This window comes from Tamandua tetradactyla, chromosome 19 (genome assembly GCF_023851605.1).
Source record: "Tamandua tetradactyla isolate mTamTet1 chromosome 19, mTamTet1.pri, whole genome shotgun sequence".
Classification (NCBI taxonomy): domain Eukaryota; kingdom Metazoa; phylum Chordata; class Mammalia; order Pilosa; family Myrmecophagidae; genus Tamandua; species Tamandua tetradactyla.
This window is the reverse complement of record NC_135345.1, coordinates 72239774-72259928: the sequence shown is the minus strand read 5'-3', so window position 1 is coordinate 72259928 and position 20155 is coordinate 72239774. Positions and strand designations below refer to the sequence as shown.

The 20155-nt window shown below is 38.1% G+C and overlaps 1 protein-coding gene across 4 annotated transcripts in view; it reads right to left on the bottom strand.

Annotated features, from left to right (window-relative positions):
- SLC4A4 (solute carrier family 4 member 4) overlaps nt 1–20155 on the bottom strand; it is a 434558-nt gene that overhangs the window by 363252 nt on the left and 51151 nt on the right. For all 4 annotated transcript variants that reach the window (XM_077137062.1, XM_077137060.1, XM_077137063.1 and 1 more), the window contains exon 3: nt 3205–3384. In XM_077137062.1, coding sequence (XP_076993177.1) covers nt 3205–3384 — 180 coding nt within the window. The remainder of the gene's footprint in view (nt 1–3204; nt 3385–20155) is intronic.

Sequence of the window (20155 nt, the reverse complement as noted above, 5' to 3'; positions counted from 1 at the left end):
GACTGTGGGAATTATTTGGGCCAATGAAACAACGCTTATGTCTTCTTCTGTGCTGACCCATTCAATCAATTACCATGCAATGGACATTTATTAAGTACATATTGTGTGCCAGAGATATCATAGTGAACAAGACAAACCTGACCGTTGCTCTCACTGGGTTTGCAATCTAGTGTGAGCCTAAGATAAAACTGTAGACTCAGAAAACTGCAAGTTGAAACATATACTATGAAGGAAACAAGTAAGGAGCTGAGAAAGAATAATATGGGAACCTAATTTAGACAGAATAGTAATGAAGAGCTTCTCTGAGGAGGTGACATTTAAAAGCTGGAAGATAAAGGGAGAGAAAAGCTAAGCCAGAACATGAATGGGGTGATCATCCTAAGAAGACACAATTGCCTGTGCAAAGGCCCTAGGGCAGAAAAAGTTTGGGTAGAGGGACTGAAAAAGTCAGTGTGGCTGGAGCAGAGTGAGCAAGAAAAGAGTGACACAAAAAAGAACTGGAATGACACTGGGGACATGATGCTGAATTGATATTTTATTACAAGGGCAACAGGAAGTTTCCAGCAGAGGAATGGCATGGCCCAATCTGTACTGTATGATCATCACTGAGGTGCCTCTGTGTGGAAAAAGTCTTGAAAAGGGGATGCTGCTGAAGTTGCTCAAGCAAGAGATATGATGCATCACACCAGAATTTGGCAGGAAAACTGGAGAGCAACAGATAGACACATGACATATTTTAGAGGCAGAACCAATGGAAGTCATTGGTGATTTGTATATGGGGGTGAGAACAAGGAAAGACTCAAAGGTGACATGCATCAAGTTATTCTATCATATGTGTTTTCCTTAGAAGTTATAAACACCATGTGATGCACTGCCAGGCACATACCGGAACCTGGTCTACGGGTCATAGTATATCTACAGGCATAAGTAACTCAAACACTCCAAATCCAAGAATCACAAACTCTATGCAGCTATTCTGGAAAGAAAATAATGGTGCACTAGGAAGATATTTCATTAAATGACTCTCCCCATAAAAATTTTATTGCCATCTTGGTGCCAGAGCCTTATGGTTTCCCTAAAACCATAGGGTTAAATGTCTTCTTATATCTAAGTATAACAATTCTGAATTTTAAATAGAACTGTACCAAATAACTATCAAATCATCTAGTCTCCATCATAAGCAAGGAAGAAAATATGATCATTTCTAAGAGGACCTTCGTCAAATTGGATGACTCATGTTAAACATGTCCAAAGCATGTTATAGCCAAACTCACTGATCAGCAAGGAAAAAAAATTAACTATCAAATGCAAATTTATAAGTAATTTCCTTATGGTCACTGAACAATTGGTTCTTAACCACTGTCTCTCCACGAGGAGCCCTTCTGAAACCTAGAATACAATATAATACATCATTCCCCAGGGAGGATGCCTCTGCGAACAAAAAGAATGCACTGCCTTGTTTATTTTACATGCTCTATTCAAACTGATCCCAAAATGCCTCAGAAAGCAACAATACCTCATGGTTGACACACATTCAGCCTTAATATCTTTCTGATCTCATTCATTCCTTCCTATCTGAGTACTGCTGGCATGTTTCCATCGCACTTCCTAAAAAGCTGGTCTCAAGATCACTAGGCCCATTTGTTTAGATGGGTATCTCTCTTTTTTTTTTTTTTTAATACTTATAGTAATACGCACTCTTATTCTTCAACCTCAAGAGATTACTCAAGGGAGAGAGGAAAGGAGGGAGGCAGAGTGAGAGCAGGCACACACTAGAAAGAACACCCCTTTGATTCTGGTTCAGGCCTTGCCAAAAGAGATAGTAAATCGAGATAAACAGTAGTAATTTATTTGGAAGTGCTTGTTATCTTTTGTTCCTCCAGACTATTAACTGTGACCTTTTTATCTGCATTTCAAGGACTTTGCTGGAAACCGATCCCATTATTTTAGTCAATATAAGAAAGATTACTTTCAGCAAGGCTTTCCAAGTGAAAAATACAAAACTTTAGTCTCCTTATCCTCTGATCCCCTCTGAGTCTTATATTTACTCCAGTACCGTTTCATTTTAGTGTTCCACCTCTGAACTCTCCTCAACTTTTTATCTTTGATTCAGTGGTCCATCAATCCTGTTCCTCTTACCATGGCAGTTTTCTAGCTTTCTGTGCCACCTGCTCAGTCCCAGTTGTGAGACTATAAAAGAGTCACTTCACCACATTTCACACCCTTTTTCATTTAACTCTGTAACTTCGCTTTTCAACACCCCTGGGCTGTTACTTCTAATTTGGCCTGTCATCACTTGTAGTGACTGAACTCAATCTTTATCTGTGCCACCCATTATGCATTTTATTGCAGGTTCTGCAGCTGTAGCAATGAGATGAAGAACGTACAGATCTTTGCCAACATGAAAAGCTGTCACTTTGTAATTTCTGTTAGGGAATCTCCCAAAATTGGCATGTGTTTCTACTGCTTCTTCCTTCTACGGCACGTACTCGTTCTCACTTCAGTCATAAGTCTACCCGTAGGGCCAAATATTCTCCATATTAAAATAAACAAAGAGCAACGTATAGTACACCTAACCACACCGTCCATCCTATTAATTGATTCCAAGAATGTTCTTCAGCTCCCTGCTACTCTGTTCTTAATGACACTTGGACTTAATGTATGATATCTAATATTTCAACATTTCAGAATGGTGTCACTTTATATTCATCACTGACTTACAGGAGGCTCTTCCACTATTCTCTTTTAAATCCTCAACCTGGCCCACTACTTGGTTAAATGTCACTTACAACATTGATATTTGAAAGCTATATAGATGTACTCTCATCTTGACCTACTGTCTCAACAGAATTGATTTCCAAGCAGAAATAATCCAAAAAGTCCCTTAAGAGTCTCTCAGTCGTTGTTGACTACTGTGGTTAAACATCAGCTGTTAACACTCTGCCCTATTTCACTATTCAAAATTTAAAATACTCAACCACGCCTTAACTTTCAGATGTTTTTCTGAACAACTCAGAATCTTACCACCAGACCTCCGAGATCATTCTGCTGGTAGAAGAAAACGAACTCCATAGACATTATCCTTTAGAGCAGCCCATTCCTGTCTCATTGTATATCTCCCCATCAGCAACAGATACTAAAAAGGTCTTCCCCAGGCTTTGGGAGGGTGGCAGAGAGAGGTAGCAACACCCAGAGGGTACTCACTGAGAGGTTTTAGGATGCTGCTGCTGGATTCGTCAGCGTTTTCCACATCTGATTTGTCAGAGTAGTTCTCAGAGATTCTTTCCCTTTCTTTCTTTTCTTTGTGCCCTGTCTTTCTCTTGTGACGTCTCCTTCTTCTATAGCTCTTCGGCACATGGACCCCAATGTAGATGGTGTGATGGCCTAGGGAGGTAGAAAAATCACCAGTCATTGCAAATCACATTCTTTGCTGCATGTAAATTATACAAGATCCACAGGGCAGAAGTTTAGTATCTGTGACTTCAACATTACCATCCTCTATTTGGCAAACTTCCACTGGAAAAAACAACTTGTTGGCTGGCACTAGGATTCTGTGAGGATATACTCTACTGCTGTCCAGGTAGACTACTTTTGCTAGGAAGACCAAAGAATACTCAACTGGACAGGAGTCCTTGATTCTGATATTAGCCATATGACCTTGAGCATGCCCTTTACCACTCTGAACCTCCACCTCATCATTTATATAATGAGAGGCTTAAATCAAGCAATCCCCAGAGATCGTTAAAGTTCTAACCTTCCATAAGTCTATGATTATAATGAGGAAGGAGCTGGGTGAGGAGCTCTTGCAGCTGCAAAAATAAAGCTCTAACTCCAAGTTCAAGAAGTCATGTTGCTGAGGATAAGCTTTTACACTAAAACTTCTTTTAACCCCAATCAGCAAAATAGAAACTTAGAACTGGGGCAAACAGAAAGCCTAAGACATACTTGGAGAGAACATTTTAGAAATACTCAAATTTTCACACTAGGAAACAGCTAAAATGAATGTCAGCTACAGCGCCATTCTCATTTTTCTTTTTTTGGTTTCCAAAAGTTTCTAAAAACTGGTTGTTGCAATGATAAAAATAAACCCAGCCCAGCAAAAAATTGCCTTGAAGAGAAGGGCATGAGGGAAAAAAGACTGTGAAATGCTTCCAGTTCTCTAGATGGAAGAAGCTGCAAAACTGACAAGTGGTATTATTTTTACAAAATCTGATAAGACAGAAAAAAAGAACTCAAAGTTCTACATAATTTTGTATGTTTTTTTAATTGGGAAAACTTTTACTTCTTATACAGCATAACCTCTGGATGTAGAAACCACCAATTCAGAAGCAGAGTGAACATTGTTTTTGAACTTCAAATTATATCACATTATCTCATATATGGGTTTCATTCCACATTTCTGTAATTATCATGCCTTGATGACAACTTTACAGTGCCACAGAATACCACATATCTACATGCAATATAAGTGCACACAGTACATATAAATTGGTGAGAATTACCTTTCACAGTAATTCCTCAGGCATATCTAAAAATCTCATAGTTCAGGAATGCAGAACTCTAAGTGAATAGCTTAATGTTCAAAAGAAAATCCCTGATGCTTGGAATGAAGTTGGAAGCATCTTTTCATGAAACAGGGCCCCTCGCAGACACACACACATGACAGAGGCACACACCCATTCTACCACTACTCAGCATGGTGAAATTCTCCTCGTATAATGCATGCCAAAGAGAAATTTATCATGTCAAACAATTTGCAAGCAAACCGTTCTCATGGGAAAGCTTTATTATACTAGGAAGTAGGAAATGTCTCAGAAACAACGTGAATTAAGAAACAGTGTAAACTGTTTCCTGCTCTCCCGTTACTGAGGGAGTCCTACAACTTTATCTCAAATCACAACAGTATAAGCAGCCAACCAATTTTTTTCAATAAATCAAATGCTGAAAGCTTGTTTGTCTTTGTTTGGGAATCTGGAAAATATCATGAAAAAATTAAGGACTTGGAAATGTTTTTTTTTTTAAACTGTCACATTATTTTCTATAGCTTATTAAATAATGACATCCAAGCAAAAATGGTAATTAAGCTACATTAACCATATTGATGTTGTGCAGAAAGATTATTTTAAATATATTTACCCCAATCTGCATAATTCATTTGATCAAACTATTTAAAAGGCAGTCTGTACGGGCTGATAGGATTTAAAGGTAAGATGTCTGGCTAAGAAGTGTTGTCGTTGTCAACCTAATGAAAGAGAGAGACTGAGAACGTGAGGCTTTGAACTCCATGGAGAGGAATGTGCATTACCTTTCAGAACCTATTTTGAGTTGTCATCATCACAAAGATGGCACAACTTTGTTCATATAATGATCACAGGCACCCTCCCTGTGGGAGAGTCACCTATATGCACCTCCTCTAACTCCTACCTCACGTACTTCCCCTGCTCACTCTGCCAAACACTTTCACACAGGTGGGGATGCTTTCAGAAAGACATTTTACTGCACTATGGAATGCTATGGTGTCCAATACCAAGCAGAAATGTGGTACCTTTCAAATCATGGCAAGTCTCAGGCATTTTTTGTCAACTTTATGGAGGATATTTTATGGACCATGAAGTCCTCTCCTTGTAAGTATACAACAGACTGATTTGAAGTATATTTACAGAGTTGTGCAACCATCACCACAATCCAATTTTAGAACATTCCACCACTCCAAAAAAATCTCTCATGCCCATTTGTCATCATTCTCCATTCCCATTTGCAGCCCCAGGCAGCCACTCTCAGTGCATTTTTGATATTCTCAGTGATGGCCTCTGGGAAGTCACTCTGGTATCCTATGGCTACCAGATGTAGCCACGGATGTTTACAGCCCTGTAATTGAGTGTTTCCTGAGCGAAGGAGATACTGTCTTCCAAGAACTGTCAAAGCAAAGCATGGCACTGAGCTGACCAATTCAAAGCTCAAAGTATTCTCCTTCTGCTCTCACACATTAGTGGCCACTAAATTTTCCTTTTCTGACCCATGTTCAGATAGAGGAGAGGATCCAAGTGCTGGGTTAAGCAAATCTTTAAGAGGTCAGGGACTGTGACTGCCGCTTCATTAATTACTTCTCAACCTCTCTCCACACTTCAGTTTCTTTGCCTGTGAGAAGAGAGAGGATGGCCTTGTTTTGGGAAATGGGAGTAAGGAATACCTTATGAAGATAATTACCAAATATTTAATAATCTGTATGTGCTTAGCAACAAACACACCAAAAGTAAATAAAATCAGCTGGAATAGAGGCATTTTAACTGCCCTACAGGATGCTTGTCCTAATAATCGATAAAAGCAGTATTACTAATGAAAATACACTGTTATTGATGAGAATATCATGGGTGGATCTCAATATTTATTCTCAATTAAAATATCTCTAGCTGTTTCAAAAATATGCCAAGAAGACTGATGGCTATTTTTTAAATTATAACTTACAACAAAATGACAGCAAGTTCTTAGGAAAAGCCATAAAGGTTGAGAGTATGGTGTATTATTTTACATATAAAATAAAAAGGGAAAACTTGATAGACAAGCTTTCCAACCCAGCAAGAGTCAACAAAACAGTAAGAAGCCCAAAGAATAAGGGATAGTTTGAGCTGCTTAACTTCTGAGGGAATTTTAAGCTCAAAATTTTTTTCTCTGCTAGAAATTTCAGTGAAAACTGCTTCCAAAGATAACATAAAAAGATGCAAAAAGTTTATTTTAACATTAGTTATAATCCATACGAAAAAGGAGATTGTTTTAAATATTATTAAAATAATGGTTACATTCTTGTTATTTGAAATTCTGTAAAGTAAAACTACAGAGATCTATGTTTGACAGTGTTCATTTAAATGTGCAGGCAAAGGGCACTCATTCCTTTATTTGGCAGTGTCCTCAGTACCATGTGTTCAAATAAATACTCTGCATGCCTTCCTCTGACAGATGGGACAAGTTCCCAACAAACTCCAAATGTCCTGGGAATATCTCACAATCCACAACACAGCCAGTATACGGGAAGAAAACATGGCTGTCCCGGTTATCTCTGAATGTCTGTAATGATCACTACGTGATCCTTGTCTCATCCTGTCCTCACCTGCTCCACCTCAACTACAAGAAGGAAGTACTCTGATGCTATCATGTTCAATTCTCCCAATTCCTAAGATAGTTCTAAACCAACTGCATACTTTTGATAATTGCTTCAAGGTTTTCAGGCCAACAAAGAATTCTTAGATGGCACTTAGATGCCAACTCTGTAGCCATTCAAATTAAGAAGGCTTTCACACTGGGCCCACCGTGCGCACCAAGAATGATTTAGGGGCTCAGAAGGAATAAACTCATCAATAATTAAAAGCCAGAAAAGGGTATTGTACATCAACCAAACTAAAAATTCTATAAACCATTGCATGGCTGTGACCTTTTAGCTCCTTCCTAGGAAATAGGCGGCCATGTTAACTGTACATACAGATGGTAGTGACCATTTATTGAATACATGCAAATGTGCTAGGCATTAGCTAGGTATTTTATGTGCATTAGCTCACACAATCCACATATCTCTACAGATTAAAGATGGCTATTAGTCACATCGAACACGTGGGAAAAAAACAACAACACAGTTTGGGAAACTCAACTCAAGGCTGTTGTGACTAGGTAATCCAGTCTCCTCACAAATCTCAGAGAAGAAATTTCTCTTGCGTCTCAATAAAAAGCATGGTTGAATGCTTCATCAGTGCTCTGGTATTTCTTGCAATATAGTCTAAATTTATACTAAAATCTCGTAACTAACTGATTCTGTTTCCATTCTTACCACTGAAAAAGGAAGAGACAAAAGCCCTGTAGTTTCATGTGTGTTTTTTATACGAACTCACTCTTCCAACTTTTCAACCATTATTTTCTTTTCACTTTAAATCTTGTTAGAATAATACAGTATATAAATACTTTAAAAAACTGAGCTACCAGTTCTGTACTCTATCCAAAGAATCACCAGAGGATGGGCAAAATTCTTGCCTAGAGTGAATCTTCTCCCACCTCCACCCACCCCCACCCTCTCCCTCCAGTCTCCTATATAAATCTCTAATTAAACACTGAAGGATGTTCCAAATGTAATTTTTACCCATATTGTTACTCTTTCCATAATCAAATGAATTTCTGTTCTCCCCAATTCAAGGCAGAGATTCCACTATGTTTAGCACTTTAAATTATTCTTTCAGAACTAATCAGCAATACTCCTAAAATATAAGTTAAATATTGCCTTCATTGGCTTATCTAAGATAACCTGGTCCTATGCCAAGATGTCTAAAGCATGTTCTAGCTATTGCCAAGAGAGATGTAAGAAAAGCAGAATTAAGAGAGATTTTGTTTTATTATGAAAAGAAAAATGTAGAATAGGAGGAAGAGACCTTGGATGAGTGACAGATTATAAAACGAAGCTGCAAAGACTTTATGTTTTGGACCAAAAACATCTCAATTAGAAGTATATCCATAAGAAAAAAATAGAATCACACTATTAAGTCCAGGCACAGCAGAAGTTGTATTTTGTTCTTTATATAATAAGGAACTGATTGCTATGTATGATCCTAAACTCTTTAATGATGTACAAATAGCTTGCTAACTTATTATTCACTAACTCCTGAGAGTATCCATAAGCAGCTCTAATAAGATATATTCAAGGTAATATTGTTAATTTACTCAAACATACATCCAGCTCATGAAAAGAAAAACCCTTCATAAGATACAGAGTAATCTTGCAGTTAACAAGGGTAAGTTGGCTCTTTATGACATTTTCCAGAGGGTCCAAACTTTAAACACATACCACTGCGCAAGACAAGGGATGATTTCTCTATTTTTATATTTTGGATAGGGGTAACTTTTTACATATAAAATAAAGTGCATACATTTATTTGTAGATATTACATTTACACATACAATTTATTTATAGATAATTATGAAGGCTGATGAGTAATCCATTTTAATATAAATACTATCAATTACACATAGGATCAAGCATGCAAGCAAACAAATAGCAAAAGCAATGAAAAACATGGAAACGTTCCTTTTCCGTTGAACTGCATGGAAATTTTGTGTACCGAAAGTCTCCCAGGAATCCTTAAGGCAACCTGAGGTTAGAGCAAGCCTGATAAGAAATCATAGCTTGTTACCCAGTGTTTTCTGAGCACAGCACTTTTAATATTTAATATTTGATGATGAAGAAGATAATCTCCAGGCAAGAACAAACAGCTCCAGGAAAAAGGTACTAAAGATGAGGCAAGCTTATGGCTGCTTAGCTAGACTCCTGTCCCTTCACTCAGAAACTTTCTGCAACTGTCTTCTAAAGGTTCATCTTTGCAAAATGGCTCTACTTTTTCTTTTTTTAAACATGGGCAGGTACTGGGAAGCGAACCCAGGTCTCCGGCATGGCAGGCGAGAACTCTGCCAGTGAGCCACCATGGCCCGCCCTCTAATTCATTTTTTAGGTAAGGTGAGGACCGTAAGGCCAAACACTCAGTTAAGTTTCCATGACAGTTTCCATTACTAATAGCTGATAACAGGCAAACTGTTATCAGCTATTAGTAATAGCTTTATTACTACTATAAATAGTAATTTATTTTACTACTTTATTTACTACCCACTGTACAATACTATAAAAAGTTTGTGTTAACAAATATTTTAAAGAAGTACATCTTTATTATGTTCGGTGATCATCAATTATTTAAAAATATATAGACCAGGAAAACAAGAATTTCCACTTAACAATAATAGGAAAACCTATCTTAATGAATAAACAGGACTAAAACTAAGCTTACGCTTTAGAAATTGTAGTACTTGAAGTGCTTTTCAGTCACTAAAAAGTTGGATTCCTTAAAGTAATTTTAGCTTTGCCCTAGCAAAATCTCTTTTGTATTCATATCTATAGATAAAAAATGTTATCTGTATTTATATCTATTTGTCTGTATCTCTGAAGATAAGAGATATAGAGATATTTTTATGGACAATCCAACTGAAATAGTGTCTCCCTCTGTCTCTCGTATACATAGGTGCATCATAAACGTTGTTTCTCTCTCACTCCTCCCTTTCCAAAGGGGGTGTAGTGGTTTGAAGCTGGAGGTACCCCAGAAAAACATGTTCTTCAATCTAATCAATTTCTGTGCATATAAACCCACCGAAAGAGGGATCATTTGATGAGGCTACTTCAGTTAAGGTGTGACCCACTTCCTTCAGGGTGGATCTTAATTCTGTTACTGGAGTCCTTTAAAAGCAGAATGAGGGCGGGCCACGGTGGCTCAGCAGGTAAGAATGCTTGCCTGCCATGCCCAAGGACCCAGGTTTGATTCCCGGTACCTGCCCATGTAAAAAAAAAAAAAAAAAAAAAAAAAAAAGGCAGAATGAATACAGAATGAAGCAGCCTAGGAAACTAAAACTGGGAAAAATCAAAGCACTCTCACCAAACCTCATTCCCGCCCACCCCAAGCTCTGAAGAGAACTCACGAACCCCGCTGTTCTTTAGCAGAGGCACTCAGTAGTATTCATCCTAAACAGACAAACAGCCATCTTCAAACATAGAGTATCTTGTCCCTCAATCAGCTGTTTTAGGCATTATATGGAGTTTAACTATCTTCCATAACCTTAATATTCCCTCACCCAGCCCAGAGCAAACATCTGGAAATCTCTACTGAGCTCTGAGTTTCTCCAAGAGCTTTCACACAGTGAGCGCCAACCATGAAGAACTGGGTTTTTCAGTCGTTTTAGATGACTGGATGGAGTAGGATGAAGCAAAAAGGCCTGGGAAGGCCAGAGTCAGGAACCATAACAGAAAAAGATGAACTTTCCACTCATCTGGTAAATTTTAATGCACACTACACATGCAGTCAGAAAAAAATCCACTTGTGACAGCAAGGATGAGGAAAGCATTGCTAGTAGGAATGAAAAATGGTGGAGCCACTGTGGAAAACAGTGTTCTTATTCCTCAAAAAGTTAAACGTAGAGTTAACACACGAACTGACCATTCCACTCTTGGGTATACACCCAAAGGAACTGAAAACAGGGGCTCAAACAGACATCTGTGCACCAGCGCTGATAACAGCATTTTCACAATAGTCAAAAGGTGGAAAAAATCATGTATCCACTAACAGATGAATGGATAAAGAAAATATGGTATATGCATAGAACAGAATATTATTCAGCCATAAAAAGTTCTAATACCTTCTACAACATGGATGAACTTGAAAAAAATTATGCTGGAGTGAAATAAGCAAGGTATATAAGGACAAATATCATATTATTGCACTCATATGAGCAAATTTTAGAGACAGAAAGGATATTAAAGGTTACCAGGGCCTGGGAGAAGGGAGGAATTGGGGAATTTTTATTTAATGAGTGCAGAGTTTCTGTTTGGGGTGATGTAAAATTTTGGTAATGGATGTGGTGATGTAAGTCATTATATCGTGACTATAATTAATATCGCTGAATTGTACATATTAAAGTGGTCTGAAATGGGAAAAAAAATCCACTTGTGAGTCAAGCACAGAAGAACATTATTTCTCTTGGGGTCATCACTTGCACAGCCAAACAGGAAGTAGGGTTGAAAGATACAAAACAATTGCTAATCCAACAGTCACTGAAAACTGAATTTGCAGTTCAGCCAGAGAGACAGCTTAGGGAGGCACGTGAATGCACACCTTGAAACTGCCATTCCAACAGGGCTGTTCGGCTTTGCCTCTATTATGGCTCCTCTTTTCGCCATGCCCTAAACCTGAGAAGAGTCTTCAGTTACTATAGATAGATAATCCACAATATATTTAATGCATTCATGACTAATCAGGTACTAAATGTTTAATTTTAGTTCACAATTATTCTATTCCTTCACATACCTGTACTCAGGTAAATGAGACATGGATAATGCTCTAGGGCTATCACAATGACCCAGAACTAGAGATGGTGCTACCAGACACCTAATTTAGTCTGGTTAAACCCCATCCCAGAATCTTCATGAACATGGTTCTCCAGATTCACCTAGAGAAAAGAAGGCCTGCATTCACTGACACATCCACATGTAATATTCAGGGAACCTGAGAATATTCAGGGAGCCTAAGTTCTTGTCCTAATTATTCCAGTTGCTACCAGTGTTAACTCTAGAAAATCACTTTAATCTCTCCATGACTTATCTTTTTATCCGTAAAGTGAGAACGTTGAGCTAAATTATCTCTAAGATCATATTGTAGCTCTAATAATTCTATAACAGTTCTGAATATCTTAATTGGTTAAGTATAATGGAACATATAAATAGGAAGGCTAAAAATTTTCTACCTTTATCTCAACGTTTCTTCCAATTTCTCTTGATGATAGTTTTCCCTGCGGACACTCTAATCTACTTTGATTTGGCTCCCACCTGACCATGCCACCCAGATTGTTAATGAAAGCCACCAATCACCTTCTTTTTGCCAAATCTAATGGCTACTATTCAATCCTTACCTTCCCTGACTTCCAGGCAGCATTCTCCCCTCCTTGAAAGTGTTCTTCTCTTGGCCTCAGATGGTTCACCCTCTTCACCTGTTCCTCCCACTTCTATAACCATTCCTTCTCAGTCTCCAAATGCTGGCACTCTCAGAGCCCCGTCCTCTTCTGATTTTATTCTCTTACCCTTGGGTAATGTACTTTCCACCCTTGGGTGGCTTTTAATGCCACCTAAATGCCTAGGATTCTCAAATTTATATCTCCAGCCCTCTCCTTTCTTCTTAGCCCCAGACATATTTAGCCAAGTCCCTGCTTGACAGTTCTACTTGGGTGTCTCACAGGTACCTCAAGCCCTATATGTTCAAAAGATTGAATTCTGATCACCCTCTACCACTCTTTCTCCAGTGTTCCCCATCTTACAAAATGGCACATGAATTTCCCCAGCTGCTAACAGCAGAAATTCAAAAGCAATCACTCCCATCCATCCACCAACCATCAATCAGCAAGTTGTGGCAACTGAAACCATTTGTCTTCATCTCTTTTTTCCCCACTCTAATCCAACCCAAAATCATCACCCATGTGAATCTCGGTAAGTCTCCCTACATTTATCCTTATCCTCCTGCTATGCTATCACCATCCAGCAACCAAAGGGATCATTTTTAAAATACGCATCTCCCTTGTCACTTCCTTCTTAAAACCCTACTTCAATGGCTCCCCAGTATATGCTCAATAAAATCCTAAACCTTTAGTTCTGCATAAAAGGCCACCAATTATTTGGGCCCTCTCCACCTCAGGCCATTCTCTCACTGTTCACATGTCCTATGCTCCCTGGCCTATTTCCATTTCTCAAATGGGCCAACCACTTTCCTGCCTCTGGGCCTTCACACACGCCTGCCGGGGATGTTTCCCCTCATTGCTCATCTAACCAATTTTTGTTCATTCTTCAGGTCTCAACTCACTGTCACTCTCTGGGACGTGTATTATCTAAATATCCCTGATCTCCCATGTAAACTCACTCACATACACAATACATTACTCAGTTATCAAATCAACTAACCCTGGGTCCATAAAGAATAATTATGACCCTAATCAGAATATGTTAGCATACTCATGATATATGTGAGCTTGGAAAAGCAGCATTACAGAGCTTATACCTATAGTGTTCCTCATTATTTTGATAAGCTTAAAGAAAAAAGCATATCCATAAATTCATAATAAAGGTATTAATAGAAGAGCTAACATAAATACTAAGTTACTGTCATGGTTAGGGACAGGTGTCAACTTGGCCAAGTTGTGGTACCTGTTCATCTGATTGGGCAAGCGCTGGCCTGTCTGTTGCAATGAGGACATTTCATAGGATTAGGTCATGATCACGTCAGCTACATCCACAGCTGATTCCATTTGTAATCAGCCAAAGGGGAGTGTCTTCTGCCATTAGTGATGCTAAATGCAATCATGGGAAGCCTTTTAAGGAGGACTCAGAGGAGACAGGTTGCATTCCTGCTTTGGCTGGTGAGCCTCTCCTGTGGAGTTCGTCCAGGCCATCCATTGGAGTCATCGGCTTCGCAGCCTGCCCTGTGGATTTTGGACTCTGCATTCCTACGGTCACGTGAGACACTTTAATAAATTTTATATTTGCAAGTGTTTCCTGTTGATTCTGTTTCTCTAGAGAACCCTAACTAATACAGTTACTAATTGTTGATTACCAGCAGTAGCTTTAGTCTTAAAGCACTCTGCCGTCACAGCAACAACTGGTTACAAAATGTTGAGCATAAAGATAAAGTACATGCAGGGAATTTAACCAAGGGAGATAATATCTTGAATTTACAGGGTTCCTCTTGCAGATTTCAAATTACTTCAAGTTATATTCCTAGAAAAACTTGGAGACAGGGAGAGGCAAATATCATTTATATGTATGAGTAACTGAAATTGATAAATTATGTAACTGTCAAGGGTTTACTACTTATGTATTTTTCAGGTATTATCCAAGAATCCTTAGAGCATCTCTAGTAGGTGGTCAAGAAAAAAGGTATCACTAACTGCAATTCGCATGAAGAAGACATAATAACCACAGGGTGATGACCTGCCTTATTTCTCCCAAAAAGGCAATGGTAGAGCCAAGAACAGAAACAATTCCTGAGAATCCCAGTTCACCACTATGTTCTGTAAATCCTAACAAACCATAACACAGACTGAACAGAAGCGAGTAGTGTCTGAACAATCACATCCTGATTTAATCTGCCATAAACATACACATCTGTTGGATTCAACTACGAGAAATTAAGATTTAACAAATAATTATGATGAATGGTGAAATAATTACAGAAGCCTTTTGCTTACTTTCCAGTATACTGTAGATAGCCAAAAGTAAATATATGAAATTACTAAAACCCACTCAGTTGCAAATTGTAAAAACATACTGACTGGCCCCATCTGTACCCCCTTATCCTGTGTTACAACTTTAGAGTCTTATCATCACAAAGACAACTCCCTAATGCTCATGAAGGAACTCAAGTCAGCCCAGAACTAGTCACCTACAGCATTATACTTGTTATAACGATGGCTATTCTAGCTTAGTTCTAGCTTAGTTCTGCTCTTTTACATTTGTAAATTGTAGTTGTTTATAGTTGTTATTTTAATGATAACAACTCCATCTCCCCTTGTTTGAATCCATAAAAACCGTAAACTCCTTGGACTCAGGGAGACAGATTTTAGGCCCAGAGGCCATCTTAGCTCCAGAAATGTCTACAAGTTCCTTGCTAAAGGAACTTCTTGCTCCGTGTTCTTCTTGCTCCACATTGCAATAAACATTTTCTCCCTTTAAAACCCCAAGATCATAGATTGGTTGTTATGTGCATCAAGCAGAGAATCTCATGTTGTACTGATATCAACTCTACACCTAAGGAATTTTCTTTATTTTTCAGTTAGGAAAGAGCTACTTATTGAAAATTTAATAATCAACTAGAGGGTTGAGTGGTGATTTAGCCGATCTCTAATATGCAGTCCTGGCCCTAAAAACCTGATATATTGGCCAATATCACTAAAACTCAGAACTTATTTTGATTTTCAGAATTTTTAGCTTGGTAAAAGTTATTAATCCTTTCACCATGAAAATAGTCTGTAAACTAATCTCTCAAGAGTTTTAAGTAGAGTCCATTCTCCATTCAAGGTCAGCAGACTATAAAGAGAGGTAAACACATTGGACACAGCACTTAAGATATCTGACTTCTAAATCTAACTCCATGGAAAAGGAGAAACAATTAACCAGATTTAAAAGCTTTTTCAGCTATTCAGAGAAGGGAACTATTTGAGTCACCTACATTGCTGATTCAATGGATGTCACTCACCGCCCTCCCTCACCTTTCATCCCACCTGACAATCAGCAGAGTCAGGGGCACGATGTTTGAACCTCCTTTGAGGCAGGCTCTCACATCAGTCTTCTACATGCTATCAGCCCAAAAGTAAAATAAAATAGAACGAAATAAAATAAAACTTCACCAACAAGCTAATCACAGCAATAAGAGGGCATCGAAATGGTACTTGTCACATTTTTACTCCACTGACCCTCACCAATCCCAATTCTCACTTCCTCCCAATGATCAGAATTTTGTGACGAAAAGCATGGGGAAATGTTTAGCTCAAGAGAAAATACATAGTATTATTTCTATGTTGTTGTTTAATCTCATTTAATTGGTACCTAGATTACATTGTACCAATAATCAGTCACTTGCAAAAAGGGAGCAAAATTACTCTAGTCTCTGCTGCAGAGGGGAAAAAACCCTGCATGTATGCATGTACGTACATAGGTATGGACATGTGTGCTGAATGCTCGCTAGCAGAAAAACACAACAAACTTGAATCATTTTTCCAAAACAAGCAATTTTGAGCTTTAGCTGGACAATGGGTAAGCGTCTGTATTTTACCTTGTATATGATTACAGTTAATAAACCTCTTTTTGGGAAAAAAAAGATAATTTAACAGATTAGGGGCAATGTGCATCAGAGCAGTCTAGCCATGAAAACTAGATCTTACCCTAGAGCTTGAAAGGCAGCAGAACGAACCAAAGAGAAACAGGAAGCTTTGAGGTAAACGTCATTTAACCATTCCGGCTTGACTCTGCCAATTTGGGAAGCAGTAGGTAGCCATGGTTAGGAAGGCAAGAACAGAAATTAGAATAGAAATGAATTTAGCAAAAAAAAAAAAAGTTTTTAATATTTAGGCCAGTCAGAATCTTTGCAATGAGAGTAATCACTGAAAATTATTGGTGAGGCTGTATCAATCAAAAAGAAAAAGCTGAGAGTGATTAAGTAGTCCTATTCCTAATGCCAGGTACAGTGGCAATATGGTTTTGGTAACCATTAAAAACAGTTGTATGGTAAATGTCATATTCTAGTATTCCTATTTTAAAGACAGAGAAACCAAAAATCCAAAATATAAATTGCTTCGCTTATGCAATGATTCAGCAGTAAAACAAGTTTCAAACTTTTATGCTTCACCACATGCTCAGTCACGCTGCCATAAGAAACACATGAATGAGTGACAGACATTCCAAATATACATATCAAATATGTCTCACAAGTGTGCCCAATTTAATAGTCTCAAAAAAGAGATGCTTCATAGGCAAAACTGCCGCAAATATATTAGTTCAGAACTTCTGTATCCTTGCAAAACACAACCCAAGTACCAAGTTCAATTTTCTCGCAGCTTACTGCATAAAAAAACACAGACACCTAGGGCTGGAAATGTCTTCAAGAGGTTTAAAGCACACATTATACTTCCAGAGAGTTTTTCTACAATTGGAAAACTCTGGGAAGGAACAGTGTTCAAAACCCACGGAATTATCATCAGATTTCCTTGAAGTCAAAGAACGCTGTTTACAGATAACAGATAACTTCACAGACACAGCAAGAGGTGCTAAAAACCTCTGGCAGACTTTCAGCTGAGGCCACAGAGAACACAGAGACAGAAGCAAAATGTTGAGCACTGGGGGAGACCTACACTGCTATTCACTGCATTTCTCCAAAGCTTTCCAATACACAGATACATTGTTTCTTTTAAGAAGTGTTTTCCTTCAACAGTTTTGCCCAAGAGTTTCCTCTTCGGGGGGCAAGGTTTCTGAGCAATCAGAGAGGAGGTCAGCAAAGTGCAACCGGACACTTCCATCCAGTACTCAGAATAGCCCCAGCCCAGCTGAGCCCCTCCCTTTCCATCTGATAGGTTTTCATCTACTCCTTCGAGGCAATTTAGTTTTTTTTTACCACTGTAATTATTAACAAATGTCTACCGGCCCCCACTTCTTTTTAGAATACCACCTCCTTTGTTGCACATAAGTAGAACATCTTAATATTCTCTAGTGAAAAATAAGTTTAAGTCATTATGAGTTCACATCTGTAAAATGTTGAGATCCTGACCTTAAAAAAAAGTCACTATTTCATGATTTTAGACTCTCTCTTTAAAATGTAAAATAGAAGAGAAAAGGTAAGGCAGAGATATGTAGGCGTTTTCCTTATAAATACAAATATATAAATGATATAAATATGTAAATGATCTTTGCAAAATTAAATAGGAGTAATGCCAAGAATAAGATAATGAAAGATCATATCTACTTATTTGGCTAACAGTACATAAAAATTTAAACAAAAAATTTAAAGGATTATAAAAAGTCATTCCATACATACTTCATTAGTTTACATTATACATTCATGTATTGATTCTTTCATCTAATAAATATATTTAGTGACTGTCTACTTTGTCCCAGACCCCATCCTACATTTTTACTTTTATGTCCCTAAGGACAGTTCTCCTGTCAATTCTATACATTTTCAACAATACTCTCTCTCTTAACGTCCATCAGTAGACATGGGAATTTGTAGAACTATTCTTCCGTTAGGAAAGACTGGGAACACACTTCCTAATGGACTTGGTTTTGAATGGAAGAGGAAAACTACCACAATATACCCTAATAGCTTTAAGAGAGCACCAATCAAGCTTCAGAAATGGAGACACGGTTCAGCCAATATTGTCTCGCTGTACTTTATGTTTCCTGAGTCGCTGTTTCGGATTGACATGAAGTAAAGGCCACTCCTCATGAAGCAAGAGTTGCCAAAGCCTGTTGGGGAGGTACCTAGCCTTGCAGAGCCAAAGCTTTATCTCAAAGGATAAGGTGGAGTTTGCTCTTTTCCCCTATTGCAAAATGCAAGAATATTAAGTAATCTGTTTATATCAAACTGATCCAAAATCCTGGCTGTCTGATTTTTAAAGGAATAAAATCCATAGATTTCCTTCTATTTGGAAAAAGCTACCGGGGACTCTTCTCCTTTCTCAACCTTGGTTCACCCAACAAAATTTGGCAATTTCTCCCATCTAAGTGTGTTTAAAATGAAAAACAAGTAGATGTTCCTCATAAGCTGATGTTTCTGGGTCATTTTGGTAACATCAGTTTGTCATCTGCAGACCAATACTGTGGACACACCAGGATGAGCTAGAGCCAGAGCCTTTTGGTAGAGAAACAAATAAGATACTCATATGATATCTGAAATACTGAAATTTTTAAATGAGTTTATCTACCATAACCTCCCATAAATGTTAGCTTTACAAAAGCATAAGGTAACCAGTGAAAGAAGAGATATAAGTTTCTATTATTTTAAAAGATTAAAACTGGCACTCAGCTTCCTTTATAAAGAGTACCTCTTGAAACCATTAACACAAACACACCCGAGAGAAATCAAGTGAAAAAAAAAAAGGATTTAAGTCTTTAAAGATATACCGCATAGACAGATCCATTATTTAAACAGAAGATGACTCCTCTTCTGACTCACCCTATTCTCAGTGAATTTTGCAGTTGACAATTTTCTGTTGGGTTTTTCAGAACGTGGATGAAATGTCATTCCACCCACGCGAGTAAAGTTGAACAAGGTGAGCGAGGGTGTGGTGTAAAGTCTCAGTCTCCCTTTCCTTTATCAGAATGACAGCACCAGAAGGAACTAGGAGAGAGCATCTGGTTTTTCTTGCCTTCAGGATGAATTCAACCACCTCAAATGAGGGGACCCTAAGAATTTTTTTAGACATGAACATTTTCAAAGCAACTGCAACTGTAAACCAAGTCATCTGTTTCTTCACTGTAAGTACCAGGACCATGGGTGATGCATCATACACATGTCCATTTCAACTTCTTTACACTTTCACTTAGAGTCACTATAAAATTTAGTATCTCTACCAAATGGAGCCAAGTGAGAAAATGAGAGGGTCACTCGGGAGGGTCCTGAACTAGAAACTTACAATTTCTAATTGTAGTTTCAAGATTTCTACTATAGAAGAGCCTGCACTATTGGAACTTCTCCACAAAGATGACACCATAAGCAGCATCCTATTGGGCCTCAGGACTCAGCACAGGTAACTAACTCAGCGTGCCTTTGAGAGGGTCCTGAACTAGAAACTTATGATTTCTAATTGTAGTTTCAAGGTTTCTACTATAGAAATCATTTCAAGCTTCAATCAATGTAAAAGATAATCATTGAAATAGAGGTCTTTTCAGAATGGGGGGAAAAAACCACACACACACAAAATCTTCCTGGCAAATTTAATCATCACAAAGCCAAACAAACTTCTTGAATTTTACAGATTGTTTTGATACCCTTGGCTGCCTTTTTGTTTCTCCTTAAAGAAAACTGGCTACAGATCTGTGTACTCTTCATTT